This window comes from Schistocerca americana, chromosome X (assembly GCF_021461395.2).
Source record: "Schistocerca americana isolate TAMUIC-IGC-003095 chromosome X, iqSchAmer2.1, whole genome shotgun sequence".
Classification (NCBI taxonomy): Eukaryota; Metazoa; Arthropoda; class Insecta; order Orthoptera; family Acrididae; genus Schistocerca; species Schistocerca americana.
Window position 1 is genome coordinate 95850909 of NC_060130.1, and position 27661 is coordinate 95878569.

General features: G+C 43.0%; 1 protein-coding gene across 1 annotated transcript in view; it reads left to right on the forward strand.

Annotated features, from left to right (window-relative positions):
* The window catches only part of LOC124555829 (mucin-19-like), a 336145-nt gene that overhangs the window by 54365 nt on the left and 254119 nt on the right, over nt 1–27661 (forward strand). Inside the window, exon 2 of the mRNA XM_047129895.1 lies at nt 20037–20177. Coding sequence (XP_046985851.1) covers nt 20037–20177 — 141 coding nt within the window. The remainder of the gene's footprint in view (nt 1–20036; nt 20178–27661) is intronic.

The window sequence follows — 27661 nt, forward strand, 5'->3', positions numbered from 1 at the left end:
ATAGTTTCGCACAAGCTATTGCTGGCATTAATGTCTAAAAGGACTAAGCTAATTTTCACAGTTTTATGAGATGCTATACCATCAAAATGTCTCTATTTCTCAATGCAAGCTGATGGTTCAACAAATCATGTGAATTAAGATAGGTGTGTTTATGTATTTCCAAGTCTTCTAAAAGGTTCATTTTGTAATCCTTGTCAATTATATACAAAAGTTTTACGTTAAGCAAGGATGGAGGAGGAAGCGTGTTTTCCTCTTTTGAGACGTTTTGAAACAGTTGACTTACACTTGTTAAGCAATTGCTCACACAAACAGGACTTAAATTCCCTTCCTGCCTGTCCTATATAAAAACTTGAACATATATCATATCGAATTTAATATAGTCTTTCCTTAGATCTGAGAAAGTTTTAAGTTCGAGTCATCTCAGAAAGCCTAAAGATAAACTTGGTGACAGTATTGGTGGTAAAGGATACAGTGATGACATATATTTTTTTTTAAAATTTGCTATACGATATGAAATGTCACATACGAACGGGATTCTTAGCAGAAAGGCCATTTTTATTGAGTGTAGAGGAAATATATTCCTACAGATAGTGAGAAAATAACAGCTATAAATAAAGTCACAAAAGAATATTCTGTCCACGTATCAGCAAGGATTTAGGAAGTATCATTCTTGCGAAACTTAATTTGCCCCTTTCTCGCACGATATCCTGAGAACCATAGATGAAGGGCAAAAGGTAGATTCATTATTCCTAGAGTTCCACGAAGTGTTTGACACAGTGCCCCGCTGCAAACTGTTAACGAAGGTCCGAGCATATGGAATAGGTTCTCAGATATGTGAGTGGGGTGAAGACTTCCTAAGTAGTAGAATCCAGTACTTTGTCCTGACAGCGAGTATTCAGAAAAAAACAAGGTTATCGTGAGGAGTGCTACACGGAAGTGTTGTAGGATCATTCTTTTTCTCTGTGTGTATTAATGACCTGACGTATAGCGTAAGCAGCAATCTGCGACTGCCGGCCGCGGTGGTCTAGCGGTTCAGGCGCTCAGTCCGGAACCGCGCGACTGCTACGGTCGCAGGTTCGAATCCTGCCTCGGGCATGGATGTGTGTGATGTCCTTAGGTTAGTTAGGTTTAAGTAGTTCTAAGTTCTAGGGGACTGATGACCACAGATGTTAAGTCCCATAGTGCTCAGAGCCATTTGAACCATTTGAACCAATCTGCGACTGTTTGCTGATGACGATGTAGTGTATGGGAGAGTATCGTTACTGAATGCGAGTAGGAAGATATAGGATGGCACAGACAGAATTTATAATTGGCACGAGGATGTCGGCTTGTTCTAAATCTAGAAAAATGTAAGGTACTGCAGCTGAGTAGGAAAAACAATCTTGTAATTTACGAGTACAGTATTAGTGATGTGCTGTATGACACAGTAACAGTGATTAAATATCTGGGCGTAATTGTGCAAAGCGACATGAACTGGAACGACGAGATAAGGTCCGTTATAGGAAACGTGAATGTTAGACTTGGGTTAATTGAAAGAATTCTAGAAAAGTGTAGTTCATCTATAAAGGAGACCACGTACAGAGTACTTGTGCGACCCCCATCCTTAAGGACTGCTCGAGTGTTTGGAATCCTCACCAGATTGGAATAAAGGCAGACTTGGAAGCGATTGAGGGGCGTGCTGCTAGATTTGTTACCGGTAGGGTAGATCAACACGCGAATATTACAGAAATGCTCCACGAGCTCAAATGGGAAACCGTGGAGGGAAGAGGACATTCTTTTGGAGTACACTATTGAGTCTACGAGTCTACGAGAGACTGCAGAACGATGTCACTGCCATCAGCATACATCTCGCGTAAGGACCACGAAGACAAGATAAGAGAAATCAGAGATCGTACCGGCCACACTTACTAGTGGAACAAGGGAGGTAATGATTAGCAGTGGTGCAAGGTACCCTACGCCATGCACCGAATGCTGACTTTTTGAATATGAATTACTAAAAAGAATCAGTGAATTCATTGCAAGGATTACGAAATCCGAAATTGTTACAGAATTATCGCTCATCACTTGTTCTGTTTCATCTGGAGTAGGTGGTGCTTCAGACATTTCTTCGTTTTAAGAACAAGGCAGGAATGCAAGGAGCAGAATCTGCTGAAAATGAGTGCTACGTAAAAAAAAACGTCTGAGCTGACACGCTTTCTCGCTACCAAGACGGAATTCTCGTGCGGCTGCATTGTCGCGAAGCATCAAAACTATTGCCGGCTGGGAAAGCGTCATCCCGTAGCTGAGCTTCTCGCAACATATTTCCGCACCGTAATACTGCGCCGTTCTGAAAGATAGTCTTTATACAACTGCATTCTTCCCCTGAACTCTGACAGTGTCAACATCTATGCACAGACTTGCTTCATAGCCCTTCTAGATACCGATGCGACCTCATCCTTGCACTGAAGTGTTGGGCCGAGGTCTCATCCGCTCCCTCGGATTCTGTGTATCTCGCGGAAGCTCAGTAGGACTACTGCTCACAATATACACAGTAATAAGTACTATCTACAGAGCACACTGCTCTCGCAAACACTACCGTCCGTATCATAAGTTTTTGCGGCCACTATAAAACATTTTTGAGAATTTCATATGAATACCGAACCATTATGGGTCTACACTTCAGTAAGTTTACTCCAAAGTCAGTTGCAATGAAAACCAAACAAATTAAGGATAACTGGGTCCACGTCCATACTCGAAAATATATATTTCTATACCAAAGTGTCGTGTTCGATTTCTTTTTTCTTTTAGGGGCTACTACTGAATTTTGTATCCATAGTCTCTATTCTTCCTGCATCTAAACGGTTTAATATACCGGGTGGTTATAATTAAAATGCAGCTACTCACAGAGGTCCAATGTGGCTGTAATCATCGTATGGCAGCGAAACTTGCTAGATATGCTAATGGGCTAATGCGGAACTGTTTTACGCTGGAAAAAAACTGTTCCAATTTTGGCCACCAGGTGCAAGTCTAGCGCTGCGATTGCAAGAAAGACGTATAGAAATTTTTCCTTGTGTAATGGATTAGCAAAGGGACGCGGGCAGAAAAGGTCTTTGTACCCAGAGGGCCTGTCAAGTGTACTGTGACGTCTGCTCGCTATCGACATCACCTTGCGCAGCAGGTGATTGCTGCTTTGGAAGAGCACAACTGTGTGGAAACACTGTTTTCGTGGAAGATGGGGCAACACCTCATGTCGCTCGCCCTGTGAAAGATCTGCTTAATCCAACCTTCCACGAACGTGTTTCCTCCAGATGTTTTCCATATGCATGGCCTGAAAGCTCATCTGATCTGAGGCCACGTGCTATCTGAAAGATCGCGTTTACCAAGGACACGTTTGGTCTCTACCTGATCTGAATCATCATCATCATCATCATTTAAGACTGTTTTATGCCTTTCAGCGTTCAATCTGGAGCATAGCCCCCTTATAAAATTCCTCCATGATCCCCTATTCAGTGCTAACATTGGTGCCTCTTCTGATGTTAAACCTATTACTTCAAAATCATCCTTAACCGAATCCAGGTGCCTTCTCCTTGGTTTGCCCCGACTCCTCCTACCCTCTACTGCTGAACCCATGAGTCTCTTGGGTAACCTTGCTTCTCCCATGCGTGTAACATGACCCCACCATCTAAGCCTGTTCGCCCTGACTGCTACATCTATAGAGTTCATTCCCAGTTTTTCTTTGATTTCCTCATTGTGGACACCCTCCTCCACTCTTCCCATCTATTAGTACCTGCAATCATCCTAGCTACTTTCATATCCGTAACATCAACCTTGTTGATAAGGTAACCTGAATCCACCCAGCTTTCGCTCCCATACAACAAAGTTGGTCGAAAGATTGAACGGTGCACAGATAACTTAGTCTTGATACTGACTTCCTTCTTGCATAAGAGAGTAGATCGTAGCTGAGCGCTCACTGCATTAGCTTTGCTACACCTCGCTTCCAGTTCTTTCACTATGTTGCCATCCTGTGAGAATATGCATCCTAAGTACTTGGAACCGTCCACCTGTTCTAACTTTGTTCCTCCTATTTGGCACTCAATCCATTTATATTTCTTTCCCACTGACATTACTTTCGTTTCGGAGATGCTAATCTTCATACAATAGTCCTCACATTTCTGATCTAGCTCTAAAATATTACTTTGCAAACTTTCAATCGAATCTGCCATCACAACTAAGTCATCCGCATATGCAAGACTGCTTATTTTGTGTTCACATATCTTGATCTCACCCAGCCAGTCTATTGTTTTCAACATATGATCCATAAATAATATGAACAACAGTGGAGACAGGTTGCAACCTTGTCTTACCCCTGAAACTACTCTGAACCATGAACTCAATTTACCGTCAACTCTAACTGTTGCCTGACTATCCATGTAAAGACCTTTAATTGCTTGCAAAAGTTTGCCTCCTATTCCATAATCTCGTAGAACAGACAATAACTTCCTCCTAGGAACCCGGTCATATGCCTTTTCTAGATCTATAAAGCATAGATACAATTCCCTGTTCCACTCATAACACTTCTCCATTATTTGCCGTAAGCTAAAGATCTGGTCCTGAAAACCTCTAAGAGGCCTAAACCCACACTGATTTTCATCCAATTGGTCCTCAACTAATACTCGCACTTTCCTTTCAACAATACCTGAGAAAATTTTACCCACAACGCTGATTAAAGAGATACCTCTGTAGTTGTTAGAATCTTTTCTGTTTCCATGTTTAAAGATTGGTGTGATCACTGCTTTTGTCCAGTCTGATGGAACCTGTCCCGACTCCCAGGCTATTTCAATTAGCCTGTGTAGCCATTTAAGACCTGACATTCCACTGTATTTGATGAGTTCCGACTTAATTTCATCCACCCCAGCTGCTTTATTGCACTGCAATCTATTGACCATTTTCTCCGCTTCCTCAAATGTGATCCTACTTCCATCATCATTCCTATCCCATTCTACCTCGAAATGTGAAACATTGCTGATCGTATTTTCACCTACACTGAGCAACTCTTCAAAATATTTCCTCCATCTGCCCAAGGCATCCACAGGATTCACCAGCAGTTTTCCTGACCTGTCCAAAATACTTGTCATTTCCTTCTTACCTCCCTTTCGAAGACTGCTAATTACACTCCAGAATGGTTTTCCAGCAGCTTGACCCATAGTCTCCAACCTGTTTGCAAAGTCTTCCCAAGATTTCTTCTTGGATGCTGCAGTTATCTGTTTGGTTTTGTTTCTTTCTTCAACATAACTTTCTCTGTCTACCTGAGTTCTAGTATGTAGCCATTTTTGATACGCCTTCTTTTTCCTTTTACAGGCTGCCTTGACTGTGTCATTCCACCAAGCTGTTTGCTTCCTCCTACTTTTGCACACTACTGTTCCAAGACATTCTTTAGCCACTTCTAGTACTGTGTCCCTGTACCTTGTCCATTCCTTTTCCAATGACTGTAATTGACTACATTCAACTAACTGGTACCTTTCTGAGATCGTTGTTATGTACTTGTGCCTGATTTCCTTATCCTGAAGTCTCTCCACTCTTATCCTCCTACATATGGACCTGACCTCCTGCACTTTCGGCCTCACAATCCCAATTTCACTGCAGATTAAATAATGATCAGTGTCATCAAAGAATCCCCTAAATACACGTGTGTCCCTCACAGCCTTCCTGAATTCCTAATGTGTTATTATATAGTCAATGACAGATCTGATTCCCCTGCCTTCCCAAGTATACCGGTGAATGTTCTTATGTTTAAAAAAGGAGTTTGTGATTACTAAGCCCATACTGGCACAGAAATCCAAGAGTTGTTTCCCGTTCCTGTTGGCCTCCATATCTTCTCCAAATTTACCCATAACCTTTTCATACCCTTCTGTTCGATTTCCAATCCTGGCATTAAAATCACCCATGAGCAGAACACTGTCCTTGTCCTTTAACAACTACATCACTGAGTGCCTCATAAAAACTATCCATCTTATCTTGATCTGTCCCTTCACAATGCGAATATACTGACACAATCCTAATTTTCTTGCTAGACACTGTCAAATCTATCCACATCAGTCGTTCGTTTACATACCTTACTGCAACTACGCTGGGTTCCATTTCTTTCCTGATGTAAAGCCCTACACCCCATTGTGCTATTCCTGCTTTGACTCCTGACAGGTAGACCTTGTATTCTCCCACTTCCTCTTCTTTCTCACCCCTTACCCGAATGTCACTAACAGCTAAAACGTCCAGCCCTATCTTACTTGCAGCCTCTGCCAGCTCTACCTTCTTCCCAGAGTAGCCCCCATTGATATTAATAGCTCCCCATCTCATTACCATTTGTTTGCCAAGTCGTATCTTAGGAGTCCCTGGTTTGTCAGTTAGAGGTGGGGCTCCGTCACCTCCAAAGGTCCGAGGCATTTTGCTCTGTTGCCAGCATCATATTTAAAGTACCAGGGAAGCAGGTTGCTAGCCTTACTTGCCCCGAGTCCCATTGAGTTTTACCCGTAACGGTTGAGGGACTAACTGGTGGATTTGGTAGTCTTTGCCGTATGAGCACAAAGGTGACCACGACTCAGAATATATCCGAGATGCCCAGCCTTATTCCAAAGTAACTGGTATCCTGACTGTCGGGACCACTTACTTGGCCACTCATACGTTGCCCGTGGTTCATGAACTAGGACATGATTACAGGAAGCCACACCATGAACCTGATCTGAAAGCCAGTATAAATGAACACGTTGCACAGATTCCATTGCAAATGCTGCAAGGAAGTGCTTATCACGTCGTTTTACGGATGCAGCATCTCGTCGACGTCTCCGGTGTTCATACTGAACAAATTGTGCAAACGGCGGCTAATAATTAAAACAACACTGTTCCTTTCCCACTTGCCTGAACTATTCTGCTCACGTCCCGTTTCTAATCCATTACATACAGAAACATTTCTATGCGTCTTTCTTGCACTCGTAGCGCCAGATTTGCATATGATGGCCAAAACTGGAACTTTTCTCCAGCGTAAAACGGTTCCGCATTAACGCATTAACATATCCACCAAGTTTTGCTGCTATACGATAATTACTACCTACACTGGACCACTGTGAGTAGCTGCGCTTTAATTACAAGTACCCGGTCCAACGTCTGCAACTGATCAGAGACGGTGCTGTTGTTTAGAGAAGTAGTCTCTCGTGGAACTCATTATATCTGTTGATAGTCTGTTGAAAATGATCGCTAACTACCTGGAATGGCGACTGCTGATGATTTGTAATAAGCTACAGTAGACGAAACTCCCCTTGAAATCTTTAATTGCTGCTTGAATTAATAAAGCTAACCAGCAACAAACACAGTCAGAAACACAAACTACTGATGCAAAAACATGACAAGAAGAAAGATAAACAAGTCATAAAAAAGAAGAAACACAGTTTCAGATGAACTTAAACTGACACGCAGGGATGGAAACGTCTTCAGAAAATAAGGCTTCTCTACACCATACAAGAAAAACAAAACATTAAAACGCCTGTATGTCAATCTTTTAGAGATGGTTGCGGGACTCGGCTGCTCGATACAGGATGTCAAATTAAATACCTTTCAGCTGTCAATTTTCAGCCTTATTTTATTTGGCAACCAGTTTCAGCGTTTTACTATGCCATCGAACAGTCGGCAGGTGATGGTTGAAGAGATCACTGTAGCAAAAATCTACTAATACTATTATTGTTGGCCCCTGTTTTGATCACAACCGAGGTAGTTTCTTCCTACACGTCGGAGGCCTGAAGATGGCGTAGTAAAACTCTGAAACTGGTTGCCAAATAAAGTAAGGTTGAAAACTGACGGCTCAAAGGTATTTAATTAGACAAAACATTAAAAAGACGCGTTACCCAAGATACAGAGCCCAACATATTAACACAGAAATAGCTTAATTATCAAACAGTTTGGAAAAGGCAGAACGAAAATATGAGAAGGAGAACATGGAAATACGAAACTAACCAATCCACTTCGCCGATCACTTTCGGGAAGAGAATAACAAAATATCAAATTTAAAAATATAAGTCTCAGAATATGCAAACATCCTGAACTGATTACCTGTCAAGGAAACCTCCACTTACACAAAGCCACAGCTAAACAGAAGCAAAGGTCCCGAGCTCGAGTGTCAGTCCGGCACACAGTTTTAATCTGCCAGGAAGTTTCATATCAGAGCACACTCCGCTGCAGAATGAAAATCTCATTCTGCAGAAGCAAGTGCTTTGAGACTAGACAGACATTGGAGATTCTCCACCGTCAGGTGGCTTGCGGAGTATGGATGTAGATGTAGATGTAGAACATATATCATACCAAAAGACCTAGAAGACGGCTGACGCATAAAAACGAATTACATCTACACCTTTAGCCTCACTCTTACAAAATAATCTCACATGAACAAACAGACAATTTATAAGAAATTACGTCAAATACAACCACAGAAATAGTTACAAGAAACAAACAAGCAGATAGAAAAGGTACACATATATATTCACTAAAAAATAAAAGACACTCGACACTCCATTAATTCATAATACCTCATGAAACTCTATACATACACTTAGGAGCTGTAATTGTGGCGCATCAGAAAAATGGTGACAGATGAAACGATCGTTCACGGACCTACCACTCTTGATGTGAAATCAGGGACAGACATGAAAACATAAAAGAACAGCAAGAATAAACAATGAAGTAACGATGTACATGTCTGTGAACTGCTTTGTTAATGCACAATTATGAAATTGATCCTTTCTAAAAAATTTCACCACTGATTGTGCTGTTAGACATAAAGTGGGAAAGCCTGATGGTTATAAAAGAAATATTATGTACATGTACATGACTTTCATAACCTTATCAGAAATCACTTAAGTTAGGGCATCGTTAATGTACCTTGGTTTGTGGGTTCTAAAATGACTCAAGGTGTATAGGGGGAAGTTCTCGATTGTGGAACGTTGGGAAGACGATAGGGAGCTATAGATTCCGACCGAAAGAAGTGTCGTATAAAACACTGGCACGGTCCCTCCATGACTGTTCCACTTTTCATTTGGATCTCTTCGAATCACAGTAACTGAATAAACGGAAACAATTCGTATAATACTCGTGCAGTTCCTGATTAGTCTACGTGGTCGACGTGAGAGGTACATTGATATGCAAAGGCTGATCCTCTGAGAATGATAATGTGCATTACGTGAAGTATTACTTCCACTTTTTCGAAAGCTTATCTTATCGAGAGATTCTAAGGAAATCAGCTTCCCTGTCCTACATATTAGCCACCTCGCAACAGAGTCTTCTAAGGCTGTTGTGGTGGTACTCGACACGGATATCGGGTTCGAGTCCTGGCGGCAGGGGAAATTTTAATCGCCACTACACTTGTAACGTGCGCGTGGGGTACACAATACTCATTAAAGCCTGTACTATGGTAAGTGAGCGGGGTTCACTTTACGAGACAGGATTTTCGTATAGATATTGACCGCGTGTACCTGAGTGGTGGCAAATCAGACTTACACCCACTTTGTAATAACAATGATCCGTCAAGTAAGTTCAAAATGCAATTACACGTCAGTATGTACCAAAAGTAACACTGAAGATGCTACCAATTTGATAATAATACGGTCGCCAGCCTAATTAGGCATTAACTGAGTTTCTTCCCTGTACAAGTTGATGTATATTCATGCAAAACAACACGTAGTAACACTGCATAATATAGTAAAATTTTACAACCAGAAAATCTATTGAACTGATAGTTTCACGTTCTGTACTGAAATGGAAAATCATGAATACATAACACTACACTGTAATGTATACTACAAAGCTTCGTACTGTCTATTGATCTGATTAAAATCGGGCATAGGTTACCCTAGAAATAGCACTTTCGAGCCACACACAAGATGTCAATTTTGATAAAGATAAAACACTGATAAATTTTGACTTATGTATTGACTTTAACTTTTGCTGGTCAAACCAATGTGGAACACTTCAGAATTCAAATGAATAAAGGGGGGTGGGGGGGGGGGGGGGGGAACCTGAAACTGTTATGATCACTATATTAAAAAATTGATTACTGAAATTATCGTGCGTTCAAGATTTCCAGTATATGAGTTACTACTCTTTTTATCTTATTTACTTCTCATTTAAATACCTTTATATCTGTCTCGAAATAATTAAACTTCATTACTATATCAATATTAAAGTTACCTTTCAACTTCGTTAGACCTTCGTTATTCATTTACTGGTTCATTAACAAAACAGTTCTTTAAACACCATTCTAACATAACTAGGTCTGCAAGTAATTATTATTAACACAAAATTTAATTTTTCATTTCGGGACACTCGGATTGCACAACATTTGGAAAGGACCCTGTCTAGGTTAGTTGTGAGGATAATTAAATGATGGGAAAGTTCTGGTAAAATTTATGTTATTATTGAACAGTATTGTATACGAATACAGTACTAAAAGTTTCAACCTGCTTGTATCGATGCGGCGGTTGGCAGGCGGCGAGATGGCAAGGCACAGAGAACACATACAACCACAGCTATGGCTCTTGACGTATCGGCACTTTAATTCTTCTTAGCGTCACAGTACTTTTCCATTTAGTGCCTATGGAATTTTGCCACGCTGTGTGGGTGTTGGAACAGCATACCCGAGGCTCAGTGAAACTACGTTTTCCAGGAGAGCCTCCTCGCTCGAGAAGGTGTTGCTCAGACCAATGCCAAACTCCCAACTACTACTGCTGAGCCCGTTGTGCCGTACAGTGCCGTGCGCATTTTCCCGCGCTCGCCTGCCATCCACCTTTTACCGCTCCCTTACAGACAGGGTATTCACCCGAGCTTTTGCATTCTACATATCCTAACACATTGCCTACGTATGGACCAGACGCACAGTTACAATTTTCAACATCTTACAATAGTTTCAACATTTGTTCCATTTCAATTCCATTACAATATTGCTTGACATTTGACATAAACATTAATATTCACATTGAAAATTGTTTACAGTTTTCTTAACACAATGGCATGAAACAAAAAACAAATGAAATCAGAACATCAATTACACTAGTTTATCGAAAAATCAGAAAAAAATTTACTTATATGTACAATAGTACAGCGTCGTTGTTGTTACACACTGACGCCAAAAGGGACAAAAAGTAAGATTAGGGTTTAATAGTCGTGTTGTGGAAGAACGTGCAAACTGGGATCGGAGTACACGGGGAAGCAAATTGGCTGTGTCCCTTACATGTTTTTCGTAGGACGTTTCGCGGCATTCGCCTTAACCGACTTAGGGAAACCGTGTAAAATCTGCACTTAGATGACCTTGAACACTGCTGCCGCCAAACGAGAGATCACTGCCTTAACCGCCGCACTACCTCACTGGGTACGAATGTGACACCGGGGTGTCCGCAACTCGTGGTCGTGCGGTAGAGTTCTCGCTTCCCACGCCCGGGTTCCCGCGTTCGATTCCCGGCGGTGTCAGGGATTTTCTCTGCCTCGTGATGACTGGGTGTTGTGTGATGTCCTTAGGTTAGTTAGGTTTAAGTAGTTCTAAGTTCTAGGGGACTGATGACCATAGATGTTAAGTCCCATAGTGCTCAGAGCCATTTGAACCATTGACACCGTGGTGTTGTTTGAAAGAAGTAAAGTTTAATGGTAAACATTTGTTTGTCGGAAATCCATTTGTGCTAGTGACAGATTCAATCCTCTAAATGCTGTCGCAGTTCTAGCCAAGATTCCCTTCTTCGGCGCTGTTTTCGCTTTTCGACGATTCATAAGCAATGTGGATTTATGTAGTCGAGTTTTAAAATTTTAATTTCTTGCCCGTGTGCGCCCCTAGTCTTCACAACGTTACGCTAACGCAATGGAGCGTGACAGCTGTCGATGTCTCAGAATTGGAGATAAAAGACAAGCAAGATATTTCGCTAAACAGTCATGGAAAATAAACCAAAAACCAGGTACTGACTGGACCGTGAGTCAAATCAGTGGAGCTTAATCGTGCCCGCGAGTTCAGTCTGGACAGGGTTCACCTCAGTTTTTCAGTATATCTAGGGGATGGGACAAGAATATGGAACTAGCACTAGAAATGGATGCTCGAACATACATGAGGACGCTAGCCAAGCCTGAAGATTTCACTGCTGTATTTGGCCACGAACGGTAGCTGTGCAATGTTCTCAGTTGGTTGCGCGCGTCCTCGTGGTCAGAGTAGTGTTCTGAGCAGTATGTCGGAACTAAGTGACTTTGAAAGTTGTAAAATGCTCGTATGGTGGGTGCTTCCGTAACGAAAGGAGCCGAGGTGTTTGGTGTTTCCACAAGAACAGTATCGAAGATTTATACCGCACACGGGGGAAGCATGAAAACATCGTACGCTAAATCGGACAAGGACGAAAGTGTGTACTGAGTGATAGTGTCCTATGGTCATTGAAGAGGATTATGACGAAGAATAAGAGGACGACAGTTGCAAAAGTCACTGCAGAACTGAATATCGTAGTCACGAACCCTATCGGCACCAAAACATCACGAAGGCAGGTCCATAAGCTTGGAAATAGGCAAACCACTCATTAGTGATGAAAATGCCCGTAAAAAGGAAACGTGGTGCACAAGCCATAAAACCTGAACCGTGGAGCAATGGAAGAGAGTCATTTGATCGGATGAGTCTTGTTTCAAACTGTTTACAACTTCTGCAAGAGATTAAGTCCCAAGAGTGAAAAATGGCAGATGTTCGGTGATTATTTGGGCAGCCATATCGTTGTATTCCAGGGGAACCATGGCTACTCTTCAAAGCTCCATTACTGCCAAGGATTATGTGACCATTTAGCTTATCAGGTCCATCCCGCGGTACAATGGTGATGCTGTGTTCAGGACGACAAGGCGTTGTACACACGGCTGGTATCGTTCAGGACTTGTTCTGTGGGCACCAGAATGAACTGTCGCATCTCCCCTGGCCAGCACAGTGACCAGATCTCAATCGTATTGAGCCTTTGTGGTCTACTTTGGAAAGAAGGGTGCGTGGTCCCTATCCACTTTCCTCATCGATATCTGAACTTCCAGCCAATATTCTGCAGGAAGAATGGTAGAAGATTCCCTTGAAAACCATGCAGAACCCGTATTTATCCATTGCGAGAAGACTGGAAGCTGTTTGGAACGCCAAAGGTTGTCCTACACCGTATTAGGCCTGTTAATGTGTTGCGTCTGTGTTGTTTCCATATTTTTGATCAGCCACTGTGTTTAAGACTAATGAAAAGCATCGACATTATTAGTAAGTAAAACATTTGCAGTGGACTAAAGGACTTGTAATATAATACGAAAGACTAATGAATAATGTCAGTCGTTTCTTCAAATGGAAAATGAAAATCGTTTCAGTTATAAACAGGTTCAGCATTTGTAGTAACAACTTCGCTCAAAAAGAATCTGAAAATTATGGGAGAACCTACTTAGTATATTCACTGTAACCGAGTGAGGTGGCGCAGATGTTAGCACATTGGACGCACATTCGGGAGGATGATGGTTGAAATCCGGGTCCGGCCATCCAAATTTAGGTTTTCCGTGATTCTCTAAATCGCTCGAGGCAAATGCCAGGATGGTTCCTTTGAAAGGGCACGGCTAATTGCCTTCCTCATTCTTCACACAATCAGAGGTTGTGCTCCGTCTCTAATGACACAGATGTCGACGGAACGTTAAACCTAATATTCCTTCCTTTCTTCTTTTTTACTGTTTCGTAATGGTATTGCTTGTACAACGGCATGGATGTAGAGTTGCTGACTGCAATTAGATTTTGGCATGAAAATAAGTAGGTAAACTATAACCACAGTATAATTTGTCGATACGTACAGCCTTCAAAATAGTGAATATATGTATGCGGTGGCTGATACTGTTATCCTGATGCAAATAAATTAAGTTTTTGTGGTTCCCTTTAACTATTTTTGTGATTTCCACTGCAGTTATTTTAAAAAGATCGTTGCCAGTGTGTTTGCTATCCCCCTTTAGAATTGAGTATATATGTATAATACTCGTGAGCCGCCCATTCAGTTTTTTTAAGATTGTCCTGATACAAGCTACAAACGTTTGCAATTTAGAATTTGCACCGTTCGGTTTACTAATAACGAAGGCCATAGTGTTCCTGTGTTACACATGATCGAGTTTTCTTCTTCTTTTTGTTATACGACGTTTGCACTAATCATGCAATGTAAAAACCGTAATGGTTTGTCCCTGAACGTATAGCGATGTAGTCTTTTTTTCCCCTAGCGTTCATCCCTTTCAGCACGCCGTCCACTTTTTCAGGATTTGGCAAATTTTATTTTATTGTTTAAATTTGTGGCCGTAGGCCTTTCCTAACGACACAACCGTCAAGTTAACCTAAGGGAAGGAAGTCGTGTGCGCTATCTGTGTGTGATTCGTGCAAACTTTGTTCTCTCTGTTGTATTTTAACTCTTTGTACATCATATTCTCTGAAGCTGAATTTGGGGACAAAGCCTAGCACTTTCCTAAACGACTGTGGGAAACCTCCGAAAAACTACAGCCCACGGTCGGAAACCAACCTCACGGATTCTAACCCCATCTAGTTACTTCCTGTTTCGCAAGATTCTGCGCTGCGTGTTAAGCTATACTAGCACGCAGAGCCGAAATCAAGGGATACGGCACCTAAATAGCTATATGACGATTATTTAACATCGTATTCTAAATAATTTCGGTGTTAGATGAATACCAGATACCAAATCCACTGTGGGGTCAGCTTTCTCTGATGACGATTTCTTCGTGTCACTTTGCCATCCACTCTTATCCCTCCATATTCTGCTTGATAAAATGACGTAAATATTCGGAATCTAACAGTTTACATTATTCCCTTAATAACTACTTGTGGATCTACAGGGTGGTCCATTGATCGTGACCGGGCGAAATATCTCAGCAAATAAGCGTCAAACGAAACAACTACAAACAACGAAACTTGTCTAGCTTGAAGGGGGAAACCAGATGACGCTATGGTTGGCCCGCTAGATGGCGCTGCCATAGGTCAAACGGATATCAACTGCGCTTTTTAAAATAGGAACCCTCATTTTTATTACATATTCGTGTAGTACGTACAGAAATATGAATGTTTTAGTTGGACCACTTTTTTCGCTTTGTGATAGATGGCGCTGTAATAGTCACAAACACATGGCTCACAATTTTAGACGAACAGTTGATAACAGGTATGTTTTTTAAATTAAAATACAGAACGGAGGTACGTTTGAACATTTTATATCGGTTGTTCCAATGGGATACATGTACCTCTGTGAACTTATCATTTCTGAGAACGCATGCTGTTACAGCGTGATTACCTGTAAATACCACATTACTGAGAACGCATGCTGTTACAGCGTGATTACCTGTAAATACCACATTAATGCAATAAATGCTCAAAATGATGTCCGTCAACCTCAATGCATTTGGCAATGCGTGTAACGACATTCCTTTCAACAACGAGTAGTTCACCTTCCGTAATGTTCGCACATGCATTGACAATGCGCTGACGCATGTTTTCAGGCGTTTTCGGTGGATCACGATAGCAAATATCCTTCAACTTTCCCCACAGAAGGAAATCCGGGGACGTCAGATCCGGTGAACGTGCAGGCCATGGTATGGTGCTTCGACGACCAATCCACCTGTGTCCGCAGCTCGTGGTCGTGCGGTAGCGTTCTCGCTTCCCGCGGCCGGGTTCCCGGGTTCGATTCCCGGCGAGGTCAGGGATTTTCTCTGCCTCGTGATGACTGGGTGTTGTGTGATGTCCTTAGGTTAGTTAGGTTTAAGTAGTTCTAAGTTCTAGGGGACTGATGACCATAGATGTTAAGTCCCATAGTGCTCAGAGCCAGCCAATCCACTTGTCATGAAATATGCTATTCAATACCGGTTCAACCGCACGCGAGCTATGTGCCGGACATCCATCATGTAGGAAGTACATCGCCATTTTCCATGCAGTGAAACATCTTGTAGAAACATCAGTAGAGCATTACTTAGGAAATCTGCATACACTGCACCATTTAGATTGCCATCGATAAAATGGGGGCTAATTATCCTTCCTCCCATAATGCCGCACCATACATTAAGCCGCAAAGGTCGCTGATGTTCCACTTGTCGCAGCCATCGTGGATTTTCCATTGTCCAATAGTGCATATTATGCCGGTTTACGTTACCGCTGTTTGTGAATGACACTTCATCGCTAAATAGAACGCGTGCAAAAAATCTGTCATCGTCCCGTAATTTCTCTTGTGCCCAGTGGCAGAACTGTACACGACGTTCAAAGTCGTCGCCATGCAATTCCTGGTGCATAGAAATATGGTACGGGTGCAATCGATGTTGATGTAGCATTCTGAACACCGACGTTTTTGAGATTCCCGATTCTCGCTCAATTTGTCTGCTACTGATGTGCGGATTAGCCGCAACAGCAGCTAAAACACCTACTTATGCATCATCATTTGTTGCAGGTCGTGGTTGACCTTTCACATGTGGCTGAACACTTGCTGTTTCCTTAAATAACGTAACTATCCGGCGAACGGTCCGGACACTTGGATGATGTCGTCCAGGATACGAGCAGCATACATAGCACACGCCCGTTGGCCATTTTGATCACAATAGCCATACATCAACACGATATCGACCTTTTCCACAATTGGTAAACGGTCCATTTTAACACGGGTAATGTATCACGAAGCAAATACCGTCCGTACTGGCGGAATGTTAGGTGATCCCACGTACTTATACGTTTGTGACTATTACAGCGCCATCTATCACAAAGCGACAAAAGTGGTCCAGCTAAAATATTCATATTTCTTTACGTGCTACACGAATATGTAATAAAAAATGGAGGTTCTTATTTTAAAAAACGCAGTTGATATCCGTTTGACCTATGGCAGCGCCATCTAGCGGGCCAACCATAGCGCCATCTGGTTTCCCCCTTCAACCTAGACGAGTTTCGTTCTTTGTAGGTTTTTCGTTTGATGCTTACTTCGTGAGATATTTGGCCCGGTCACTATCAATGGACCACCCTGTATAGCTTTGTTTTTTTACAAAGGTATGAACAGCGGTATGACTTTTTTAAAAGGCACCCCGTATTTTTTATTCGGTAATTCATTTCCTCTCCTAAAGAACTATTCAAAAATGTATCACTATGTACCATTCACTGAAACACAACGTCATTAATTACATAACGCAACATTGACGTTGACGCTCCCAGCGCTTAGTGCAGATACTCGGGGTAACGGAACACATCCACTTGCTGACGTTGACAGAGGACAAATGTGAACATAAGTAGAATGCACATCCTTCATTCCGTCAACCATCGTCAGTTGAAGAGTTGTGTGAGTAGAATGTACACCAACGAAGAGAAGGTAGAAATGCTACTCATCTATGGGGAATGTAAGTTAGCAGAACAGTAAATGTAATACTGTTTTCTTATGTATGGGTACATTTAATACAGTAGTTTAGTCCTTTTAAATATTGTTATGTAGAGTAGGCATACAATAAAGGCTGTCCTTCCTACAAACTGCATCGATAGAATGTGTCTTTTATTGTTGTTGTTGTTGTTGTTGAAGGTAGGCGAAATGCCACGCAGCAGCAGAACAATACCGAGAGCTATATCCTAACGAGAACCCACCTTCCCGACGGATGTTTTCTCGTCTTTTTGCGACGCTTCAGGAAACTGGAAGTTTCAACCTACGACAACGCAATCGTCGTAGCACTCGCAAAGACGAAGCTGCAGAAGTTACTGTTCTCGCTCCCGTTGCTATGAATCCACATGTGAGCACACGACAGCTTGAACACGACAGTGGCATTCCTAAAACCACTGTACATCGTATTCTTACAAGTCACCGGTTCCATCCTTACGATGTACACCTATATCAAGAATTGCATTGGAATTATTTCCAGAATCGTGTACAGTTCTGTCAGTGGGCACAGCAGCAAATTCTCGCCGATCCGAACTTCTTCTCCAATGTTCTATTTACCGATGAATGTTGCTTCTCAAACAAAGGACAGGTAAATACAAGGATCATGCATTATTGGTCCAGCGACAATCCACGATGGCTTAGACAGGTGGAACATCAGCGTCAATGGAGAGTTAACGTCTGGTGTGGGATGCTTGGTACTACAATTATTAGCCCTTATTTCATCAGTGGTAGTCTACACGGCCAACTTCCTCAGACGAATTCTTCCTCCTCTTCTGCATGAAGTGCCACTAAAAACCAGAATGCTTATGTGTTATCAACACGATGGATGTCCAGCACACTATGCCTTGCGTGCACGTCATGTTCTGATCCGAAGGTATCCTGCCAGATGGATTGGTCGAGGAGGAACAGTTACTTGGCCCGCTATTTCTCCTGATTTAAATCATCTGGACTTTTTTCTTTGGGGATGCATTAATGACGTTGTCTATCGCGATATTCCAACAACTCCAGAGAACATGCAGGAACGTATCGTGCTTGCTTGTCATTCTCTTCACCAGGCAACACTGGAAGCGGTAAACAATTCTTTCATTCAACGAGTGCACCAGTGTATCGGTGTCCAGGTTCACCATTTTGCGCACCTTTGGATGTTCTACTCCTGGGCAGTGGTACAGGAGAGTCAAAGTCAATTTTGTGTTATGATTTTACTTGGTTTTCATTTGTTTTCTGACAACTTCAGCAAGCGAACGAGTTTGTGATCCCGGGCTCAAATTCAGTGTTATGTTGCGTAACTAATAACGTTGTGTTTCAGTGAATGGGACACTGTGATACAGTTTTGAATAGGTCATTAGAATTGGTATTGAATTACCAAATAAAAAATACAGGTTGCCATTTAAAAAAGTCATACTCCTGTTCATATCTTTGTAAAAAACAAGGCTAAAACGAAGGCAATCGTGCTGATTGACGTGCCCCTGATAGCTAAAGAACATTTGCTTGAAACATTTTGTAACTTGCATCTGAACTTATAGTTATTTAGTGAGGAGACTGATGACCATAGATGTTAAGTCCCATAGTGCTCAGAGCCATTTGAACCAAGTTATTTAGTGTGGTCAAGATCAATGGGACACCCTGTATATAATTTTATTCCAGTAGTTTCTGAAATATCTTCATAGGGATTCATGAGAATTCATTGAGATTGTTCCAAATTTATCATTTGCAATACCGAATTGATCTTTCAAGTGTGAGCAATACATTGGGTGATCAGAAACAGTCTAAATAGCTTGTAGTGGTGTTGCAGGGTAGGTTGTACAGAAACGTAATTGTTAAGCATAAAATTCGATTCATTGCGCCGTTTTCGCGTTAATTAGCAATTCAAGTTAGCCAATCAGGCCGTTGCGCGAGCAAATTCGAGCGGCCCGCCAGAGACAGTGTCGTCAAACTTGTTTGTCGTTTGGTTTCCTAAAACAGAACAATACAGCGTATAAAAATTGGACCCGGGACGGTAATAAGGACCGATCCTGAGCCGAAAGCTGAGCAGTCTCGTGCGCTATCATCTACGACATAAGAACAACTGACGTTAATTGTTAACTGGCAGATTACTTGAATTTGCGCGCACAACGGCCTGATTGGCTAACTTCAATGCTAATCGACTCGGTAACGGCGCGACGTGTAGAATTTTTTTCTTAGGAATTATTTCTCAGCACAGGCTACCCTCAACACCAGCAGAGCTTTTCAGCCTGTTTCTGACCACCCTGTAGATCTAAGATTATTTCAGTCTTTCATGTATAGTATGAAACACTCGTTTTGCATCTTTATGACAACAGACTTAAAAAGTGATATGTCGTATGAGCAGTAGGTTTGGCATTACCCCGGATGTTAATAAGGGGCATAGGTAGCGTCTTAGTAGCAAGAGCCCTGTCGCAAGCCGTTTAAAGTTCACGACAGACGTCCGCAGCGCTAATAACAATGGGTATGCTCGGAAACTTTCACCTGTTAGCGCCGCCAGCCCCCTCGCTTCTGTGACGGCAGACTTTCCTGACGACGATTGACATAACTGTGACGAAACTCTTTCCAGTACTCGCTTGCGGCTACTGATTGGCTTGGTGCTTGTGTGTGTGGCAGCTTGGAGCGACTTTTGGAGACCTGCCCACGGGACCTGCGTGTTCCAGTCGGACTTCGGATTTAACGTGAGCTGCGCCTTCAAGAAATCCGGCCTGTTCAGGGTGCGGAACCTGGGCGGCGTCAAGGGATATGTCGACCTCGGTCAGTATCGTACTCATGCACAAACACATCTTCTTTTCACACGTACGTTTTTCTACTCTTAAGTAAATACCATAGGCCTAGAACTGATACACAGTGCGATGTTTTCGGCCCTGCAGTAGGGAGTGGAGGTGCCTTAGTATTTACTCATACACAAATTGGCGTGATCTGAATGTCTCGAAGATCACTCGAACAATCAATTTAGGTTGAACGGCATTTATTAAACGTTGTAATTAGTATCTGAGACAACACACAGTCATATTCACTCAGTTTTGTACTGTTATCTGAACCTCGACCCCACTGGACAACTATTAACGTTACTGTCATGCCCTGGCTTCGCATTTCCCGGGCAGAATAAATTTAACCTACATTTTACTCTTTCCACTACTTGGTGCGACGTAAATTGAAGCAACGTTCGTCACGCCACAACGGAACGTTTTTGCTATTTCGTGCACGAATATACAGACGGAAGTAAGTTGAAGCACACTCAGTTGAAATTGACACATCTTTCTTTTTAAATAATGACAATCTTTGGAAAGAGAGCGACTTCGTTCTCGCGATATTCTTCTGGGTGTGTTTAGAAAACCGTTATTCGAGTTAGACTTTACAACAATTGTAGTGTCTGTATCGTATATCACTCATAGAAATCATGATAATAAGATATTTGGATTGCGGAGCGCACGGAGCGATATAGGTAGATATTTTCCTTTCACTTCATTCGGGAGTGAAATAAAGCATGGATATGTCCGAAAGAACAGACACCACGCAATCGTATAACTGATAAGCCTAGCTGTGCAGTGGATCCACCTTCTTTAGTGAGGATGCAAACATACGTCCGACCTCCTGTGGAAATCTCTGAGTACCTAACGGCAATATAATGGACACTGACTGCGGATATGGCCGAGCGGTTCTAGGAGCTTCAGTCTGGAGCCGCGCGACCACTACGGTCACAGGTTCGAATCTTGCCTCAGGCATGGATGTGTGTGATGTCCTTAGGTTAGTTAGGTTTAAGTAGTTGTAAGTCTAGGGGACTGATGACCTCAGATCGGCCGTGAGGCGTGCCGGGATAGACCGTGCCGTTGCGATACGCAGTGGGTTACCGCACTTGCCTAGTAAGCAAGGGATCCCGGGTTCGAATCCCGGTCCGATACACATTTTCGCTCGCCGCCGCTGATTCCGTCTAATGTCCCGCTGCAGCTGACACCAGCGATCCCCTACAATTTACACATAAAGCAAGAAGGGGCTACTACTGCAACAGCGTGCTCTCCACGATACATTGTCCAGCAGCTTGCACAGTACGTATGAAGACGCAAGTTCATGGATAGCACACACTAATCACGTGGCAATATACGGAATTGATCTTAAACTTGGAGGTACTTCTTGGGTTATTAAGGAAGTACGTGCGTACGGGGAATGTTGTCAGGTTTGCTATGTTGTCATGTTTGATAGCGTATTGAGGACTTGGATCTGAGCACTATGGGACTTCACATCTAAGGTCATCAGTCCCCTAGAACTTAGAACTTATTAAACCTAACTAACCTAAGGAAATCACACACATCCATGCCCGAGGCAGGATTCGAACCTGCGACCGTAGTGGTCGCACGGTTCCAGACTGTAGCCTAGATCCGCTCGGCCACCCCGGCCGGCATTGAGGACTTCTTTACAGGCATAACACTGGACGTTAACCTGAATCGCGGATGCATCCTCATACACAGAAATAATTTCAGGTGAACCCCAAGAATATGTGAATGGTTTACTACTGTACGTGTTACATATTAATCAGTTAGTCGATACTATCAGATCTTCCGTAAATCTACGAACAGGTATTGTCCGACAAACCTTGTAGTAACAGACGGTGAGTAATGACAAAATATCAGCTTTGTATGAAGCTGTCCAACTAGCTCTTAATGTATAGAAATGTAAAAAGAATACACTCCAGGAAATTTAGAAACTTAATAACCTTCTACATATACCGGGTAATCAAAACGTCAGTATAAATTTGAAAACTGAATGAATCACGGAATAATGTAGATAGAGAGGCACAAATTGACACATATGCTTGGAATGACTTAGGTTTTATTAGAACCAAAAAAATACAAATGTTCAAAAAATGTCCGAAAGATGGCGCTTCATCTGATCAGAATAGCAATAATTAGCATAACAAAGTAAGACAAAGCAAAGATGATGTTCTATACAGGAAATGCTCAATACGTCCATCATCATTTCTCAACAATAGCTGTAGTCGAGGAATAATCGCACGGACTGAGGTCTGGGGACCTGGGAGGCCAAGCATGACGAAAGTGGCTGCTGAGCACACGATCATCACCAAACGACGCGCGCAAGAGATCTTTCACGCGTCTAGCAATATGGGGTGGAGCGCCATCTTGCATAAAACCCATGTCATTCCAAGCATTTGTGTCAATTTTTACCTCTCTATCTACATTATTCTGTGGTTTATTCAGTTTTAAAATTTATACTGTCTTTTTGATCACCCGGTCTGTGCGGATGCACAAACAGTGCCCGAACTCTTACGGGAATCGGCGGTAAAGCCGCCAGTAATGAGTATGATGGGCAGGGGCACTATGAATATAGTGCGGGACGACAAGTTGCGAATGTGGGTCTCACAGGAGGCGTACCAGAGATACGTTCCTGCAGTCGCACTATCTTCTGTGTCCTTGGTGGCTCAGCTGAATAGAACGTCTGCCATGTAAGCAGGAGATCCTGGGTTCGAGTGCCGGTCGAGGCACACATTTTCAACTGCACCTGTTGACTTATATCAACGCCTCTATGCAGCTAAGGGTATTCATTTCATGGTAATTTAATAACTTCTCTCCCTTTCACGGGAGAATCAGTCTTGTGATGCAAACAACTGGCAGTAATAATAGGATCAGCAGCCGATTACGCGAAGAGCAATCCATTGCTCAGAAACTGTAAAACTACTATTATTTTTTCCTCGAAAGAGACTGTTTACACATTATTTGTACGTAATGTACTGGTATTTTGTTCAGGTGTTTGGGACCCCTAGTGGACTAACAGGGGACTTGAAAGTGCGCAGCCGGCAGCGGTGGCCGAGCGGTTCTAGGCGCTTCAGTCCGGAACCGCGCGACTGCTACGGTCACAAGATCGAATCCTGCCTCGGACATGGATGAGTGTGATGTCCTTAGGTTAGTTGGGTTTAAGTAGTTCTAAGTTCTAGGGGACTGATGACCTCAGGTGTTAAGTCCCATAGTTCTCAGAGCCATTTGAACCATCTGAAAGTGCGCAGAGGAGAGCAGGGCTAAATAGTTACAAGCTTGTTTTAATGACAAGCGTGTGCAACAGAAATTCTGCAAAATCTGAAATGCACTTAAGGCAATATGTCTACTACCCTCCGAAAATCTGGCCAAAACTTCGTGGAATCTATTTTCAAAGAAAGACCTCTACATAACGCTGTTATAGGATCAATGCAAATAAAATTAGAGTAATAACATCTCGCACAAAGTGAGTGTAGAAGTTCTCTTTGACACGTTCCAGCTGTGGAAAGTACAATGAAAATCTCCCGCTATCTCACACTATACATTTATTCGTAGACTACAAAGGCGTACCAGAGATACGTTCCTGCAGTCGCACTATCCTCTGTGTCCTTGGTGGGTCAGCTGGATAGAACGTCTGCCATGTAAGCAGGAGATCCCGGGTTCGAGTCCCGGTCGAGGCACACATTTTCTACAGCACCTGTTGACTTATATCAACGCCTCTATGCAGCTAAGGGTATTCATTTCATGGTAATTTAATAACTTCTCTCCCTTTCATGGGAGAATCAGTCTTGTGATGCAAACAACTGGCAGTAATAATAGGATCAGCAGCCGATTACGCGAGGAGCAATCCATTGCTCAGAAACTGTAAAACTATTATTATTTTTTCCCGATTAGGTGGCTAAACAACCTGTCTGAGTTTCCCAGCCAAAAATGCCATTTGAACCTTTCTGTTTTTCAGATCGCGTAATCTATGATCTGCGTGTTTTAAGTTGTTGTGGATTTCTGAGGTTTACACATAATAAAACTTAACAACGTGTAAACGCCCGCAAGTGTTGCAGGTAACTTGGTATCCATATGCTGAACTGGCGTAGCTGTACTATGGTAGTCGTCAGAATCAGGGCGGATACTGGTGCTGTCTGATCATGACCAACGGGTGTACGATTGTGTTCACTTCTAGAGACTACAAAGACATAAGTTATGTAGAACCCTCTATTTTCCCTTTCGTTATAATTCTAAGGAATGATTTCTGTCATATACAAATATGAGACTTCTCAGATACACGAAGCAGTTTGCACGTATAGCATAAGTAACAGGAATTTGAAAATTTTCTTTTCCTGGCAATATGCCGTTTACATATTTCGCCCTTGGTGTATCTCTGCTTTTCGGATGTCTGGCAAGTGTTTTTGTAGCTGGATGACCTTCCACACGCCACCTCATCCCTTTCGTGAAGGGATAGGACTATAATATATACCATCTGTAAACCCACATCCGTAGTAGAGTCCCCTAACACATGTGTAGACGATGGCGGTCGACTTCGAAATAGCCTGGTGCTAGCAGGACGTCTACGGCCAGTATTTGCAGGAGAGGAAAGGTGGTGGTGTCAAGTTCCTGATCACCAAACTTTTCATCAATTCGTCAATGTCCAGGATTAATTTCCACAGCTCTCTGCAGTGTCTCATGAAGAGAGGGCATATGATACTGTTAATATGATCCGTCCATCGGATGGGCGGTGCTATAGGAGGGGAATAGGCTAGGTGCTGCCACCGGATTTCACCGTATCCATTCTCGCATCATCATCATCCAACTCAAACATGAAGCCACACTATACACGCACAGAGTCAGCCACGCTCAACAGCTACACTTAAGACGTAATTCCCAGCTACAGCGTGGAAAGGGCTCATTTGTGTACGGAGGAAAATAACACTTCCCGATTAGGTAGCTAAACGACCTGTCTGACTTTCCCAGCCAAAAATCCCATTTGAACTTTTTGTTTTTCAGATCGCGTAATCTATGATCTGCGTATTTTAAGTTGTTGTGGTTTTCTGAGGTTTACACTAGGAACTTTCAACTAAAAGAGTGAAGGAAGCAGCCTTATAACGACACCCAGGCTATCTGATACACCGGAAAAACAGAGGTCACAAACTTTCCTTTATTCGTAACATACATTTCCTACTCACAGCTGTGGTCTGATCATGCATTCAAATGTGATCGTATCGGAAACTGCATCGTCAAGCCCCTCAGCAGACGCCACGATTTCGTCGATGTCGCAAGAACTTTCTCAGAAACGCGATTATGTATACAATCCAGAATATTAGGTATGATGCTGATATTCAGAGGAGTCATGTTACATACGCTGCGATACGGCTGAAATTGACCACTTCAGTTTTAGACAAATAAAAAATGTATCGGAGCCCCATACAACAGTCGTCAGTCCGTTTCCCGAATTTAGTCCAGGTCTGTTTCGTCTCCCTACGTTGCAGGCCAGAGCAGTACACGTTTCGTTATTCTAAATGAGTGTTTAGCTTATCCGCCTTAATTTCGGAATTTCAAACGTGATTCCCCAACTGAAGCAGCGAAAATATGACGAAATGTCCCGCTCATTCTCACGCTTGCAGAAGAGACCGCAATCGTCACTTTCCTCAAATAGGAAAGTGTCTCACAGCTGAATAGAAGCGCTCACCGTTCGCTTGCTGCAGTGCACTGTGTCTCGGCAGCAACTGAGACGTTCTCCGCGACGACGGATCATCAGGAGTGAATGTGGCAGAGGAACGCATATATGGTTGCGGACGCGTGTAGCCATTCAGGCACTCACTGCTGCGATAACGATCCAGTTTTCAAGCACATCAAAAATCCTCTGTTTCGTGTAGTTCATAGCATCAGTGCGTGACAAATGATGTATTAGTGGTAGGAAGTTAGTCCACACGAACATACCCTGAAATACTGCGGTATGACCCCGCCATATTTAAGCGGACGGACGTTTTAGTTAATTTCTGATTCGATTTTTTACATGTTTCGTGGGGAAAGTGTGATTTATACTGAGGAGCCAAAGAAACGGGTACACCTACCTAATATTGTGTAGGGCCCCAGCGAGCACGCACAAGTGCCACAACACGATGTGGCGTGGGCTCTACTAATGTCTGACACTATGAATCCTGCAGGGCTGTCCATAAATCCGTAAGCGTACGCGGGGGTGGAGATCTCTTCTGAACAGCACGTTGCAAGGCAGCCCACGTATGCTCAATAATGTTCATGTCTGGGGAGTTTGGTGGCCAGCTGAAGTGTTTAAACTCAGAATAGTGTTCCTGGAGCCACTCTGTAGCAATTCTGGATGTGTAGGGTGTCGCATTGTCCTGTTGGAATTGACCAAGTCCGTCGGAATGCACAATGGACATGAATGGATGCAGATGATCAGACAGGATGTTTACGTACGTGTCACCTGTCAGAGTCGTATCTAGACATATCACGGGTCCCATATCACTCCAACTGCACAAGCCCCATACCATTACAGAGGGTCCACCAACTTGAACAGTCCCCTGCTGACATGCAGGGCCCATGGTTCAGATGGTTCAGATGCTTCTATGCACTATGCGACAACATCTGAGGTCATAAGTCCCCTAGACTTGCAACTACTTAAACCTAACTAACCTAAGGACATCACACACATCCATGCCTGAGGCAGGATTCGAACCTGCGACCGTAGCAGCAGTTCCGGACTGAAGCACCTAGAACCGCTCGGCCACATTGCCGGCCCCGGGGTCCATGAATTCATGAGATTGTCTCCATACCCGTACACGTCCATCCGCTCGATACAATTTGAAACGAGACTCGTCCGACCAGGCAACATGTTTCCAGACATCAACAGTCCAATGTCGGTGATAACGGGCCCAGGCGAGGTGTAAAGCTTTGTGTCATTTAGTGATCAAGGGTACACAACTGGGCCTTCGGCTCCGAAAGCCCATTTCGATTATGTTTCGTTGAATGGTTCGCGCGCTGACACTTGTTGATGGCCCAGCACTGAAATCTGCTGCAATTTGCGGAAGGGCTGCTGCACCTCTGTCACGTTGAACGATTCTCTTCAGTCGTCGTTGGTCCCGTTCTTGCAGGATCTTTTTCCGGCCGCAGCGATGTCAGAGATTTGATGTTTTGCCGGATTCCTGATATTCACGGTACACTCGTGAAATGGTCATCGTTACCTCGGAGATGCTGTGTCCCATCGCTCGTGCGCCGACTATAACAGCACGTTCAAACTCACTAAAATCTTGATAACCTGCAATTGTAGCAGCAGTAACCGATCTCGCAACTGCGCCAGACACTTATTATCTCAAATAGGTTTTGCCGGCCGCAGCGCCATATTCTGCCTGTTTACATATCACTGTATTCGAATACACATGCCTATATCAGTTTCTTTGGCGCTTCAGCGTAGGATACATTCAACAATGGAAAACATTCTCATGCGGCAGCCTTAAAGCACAA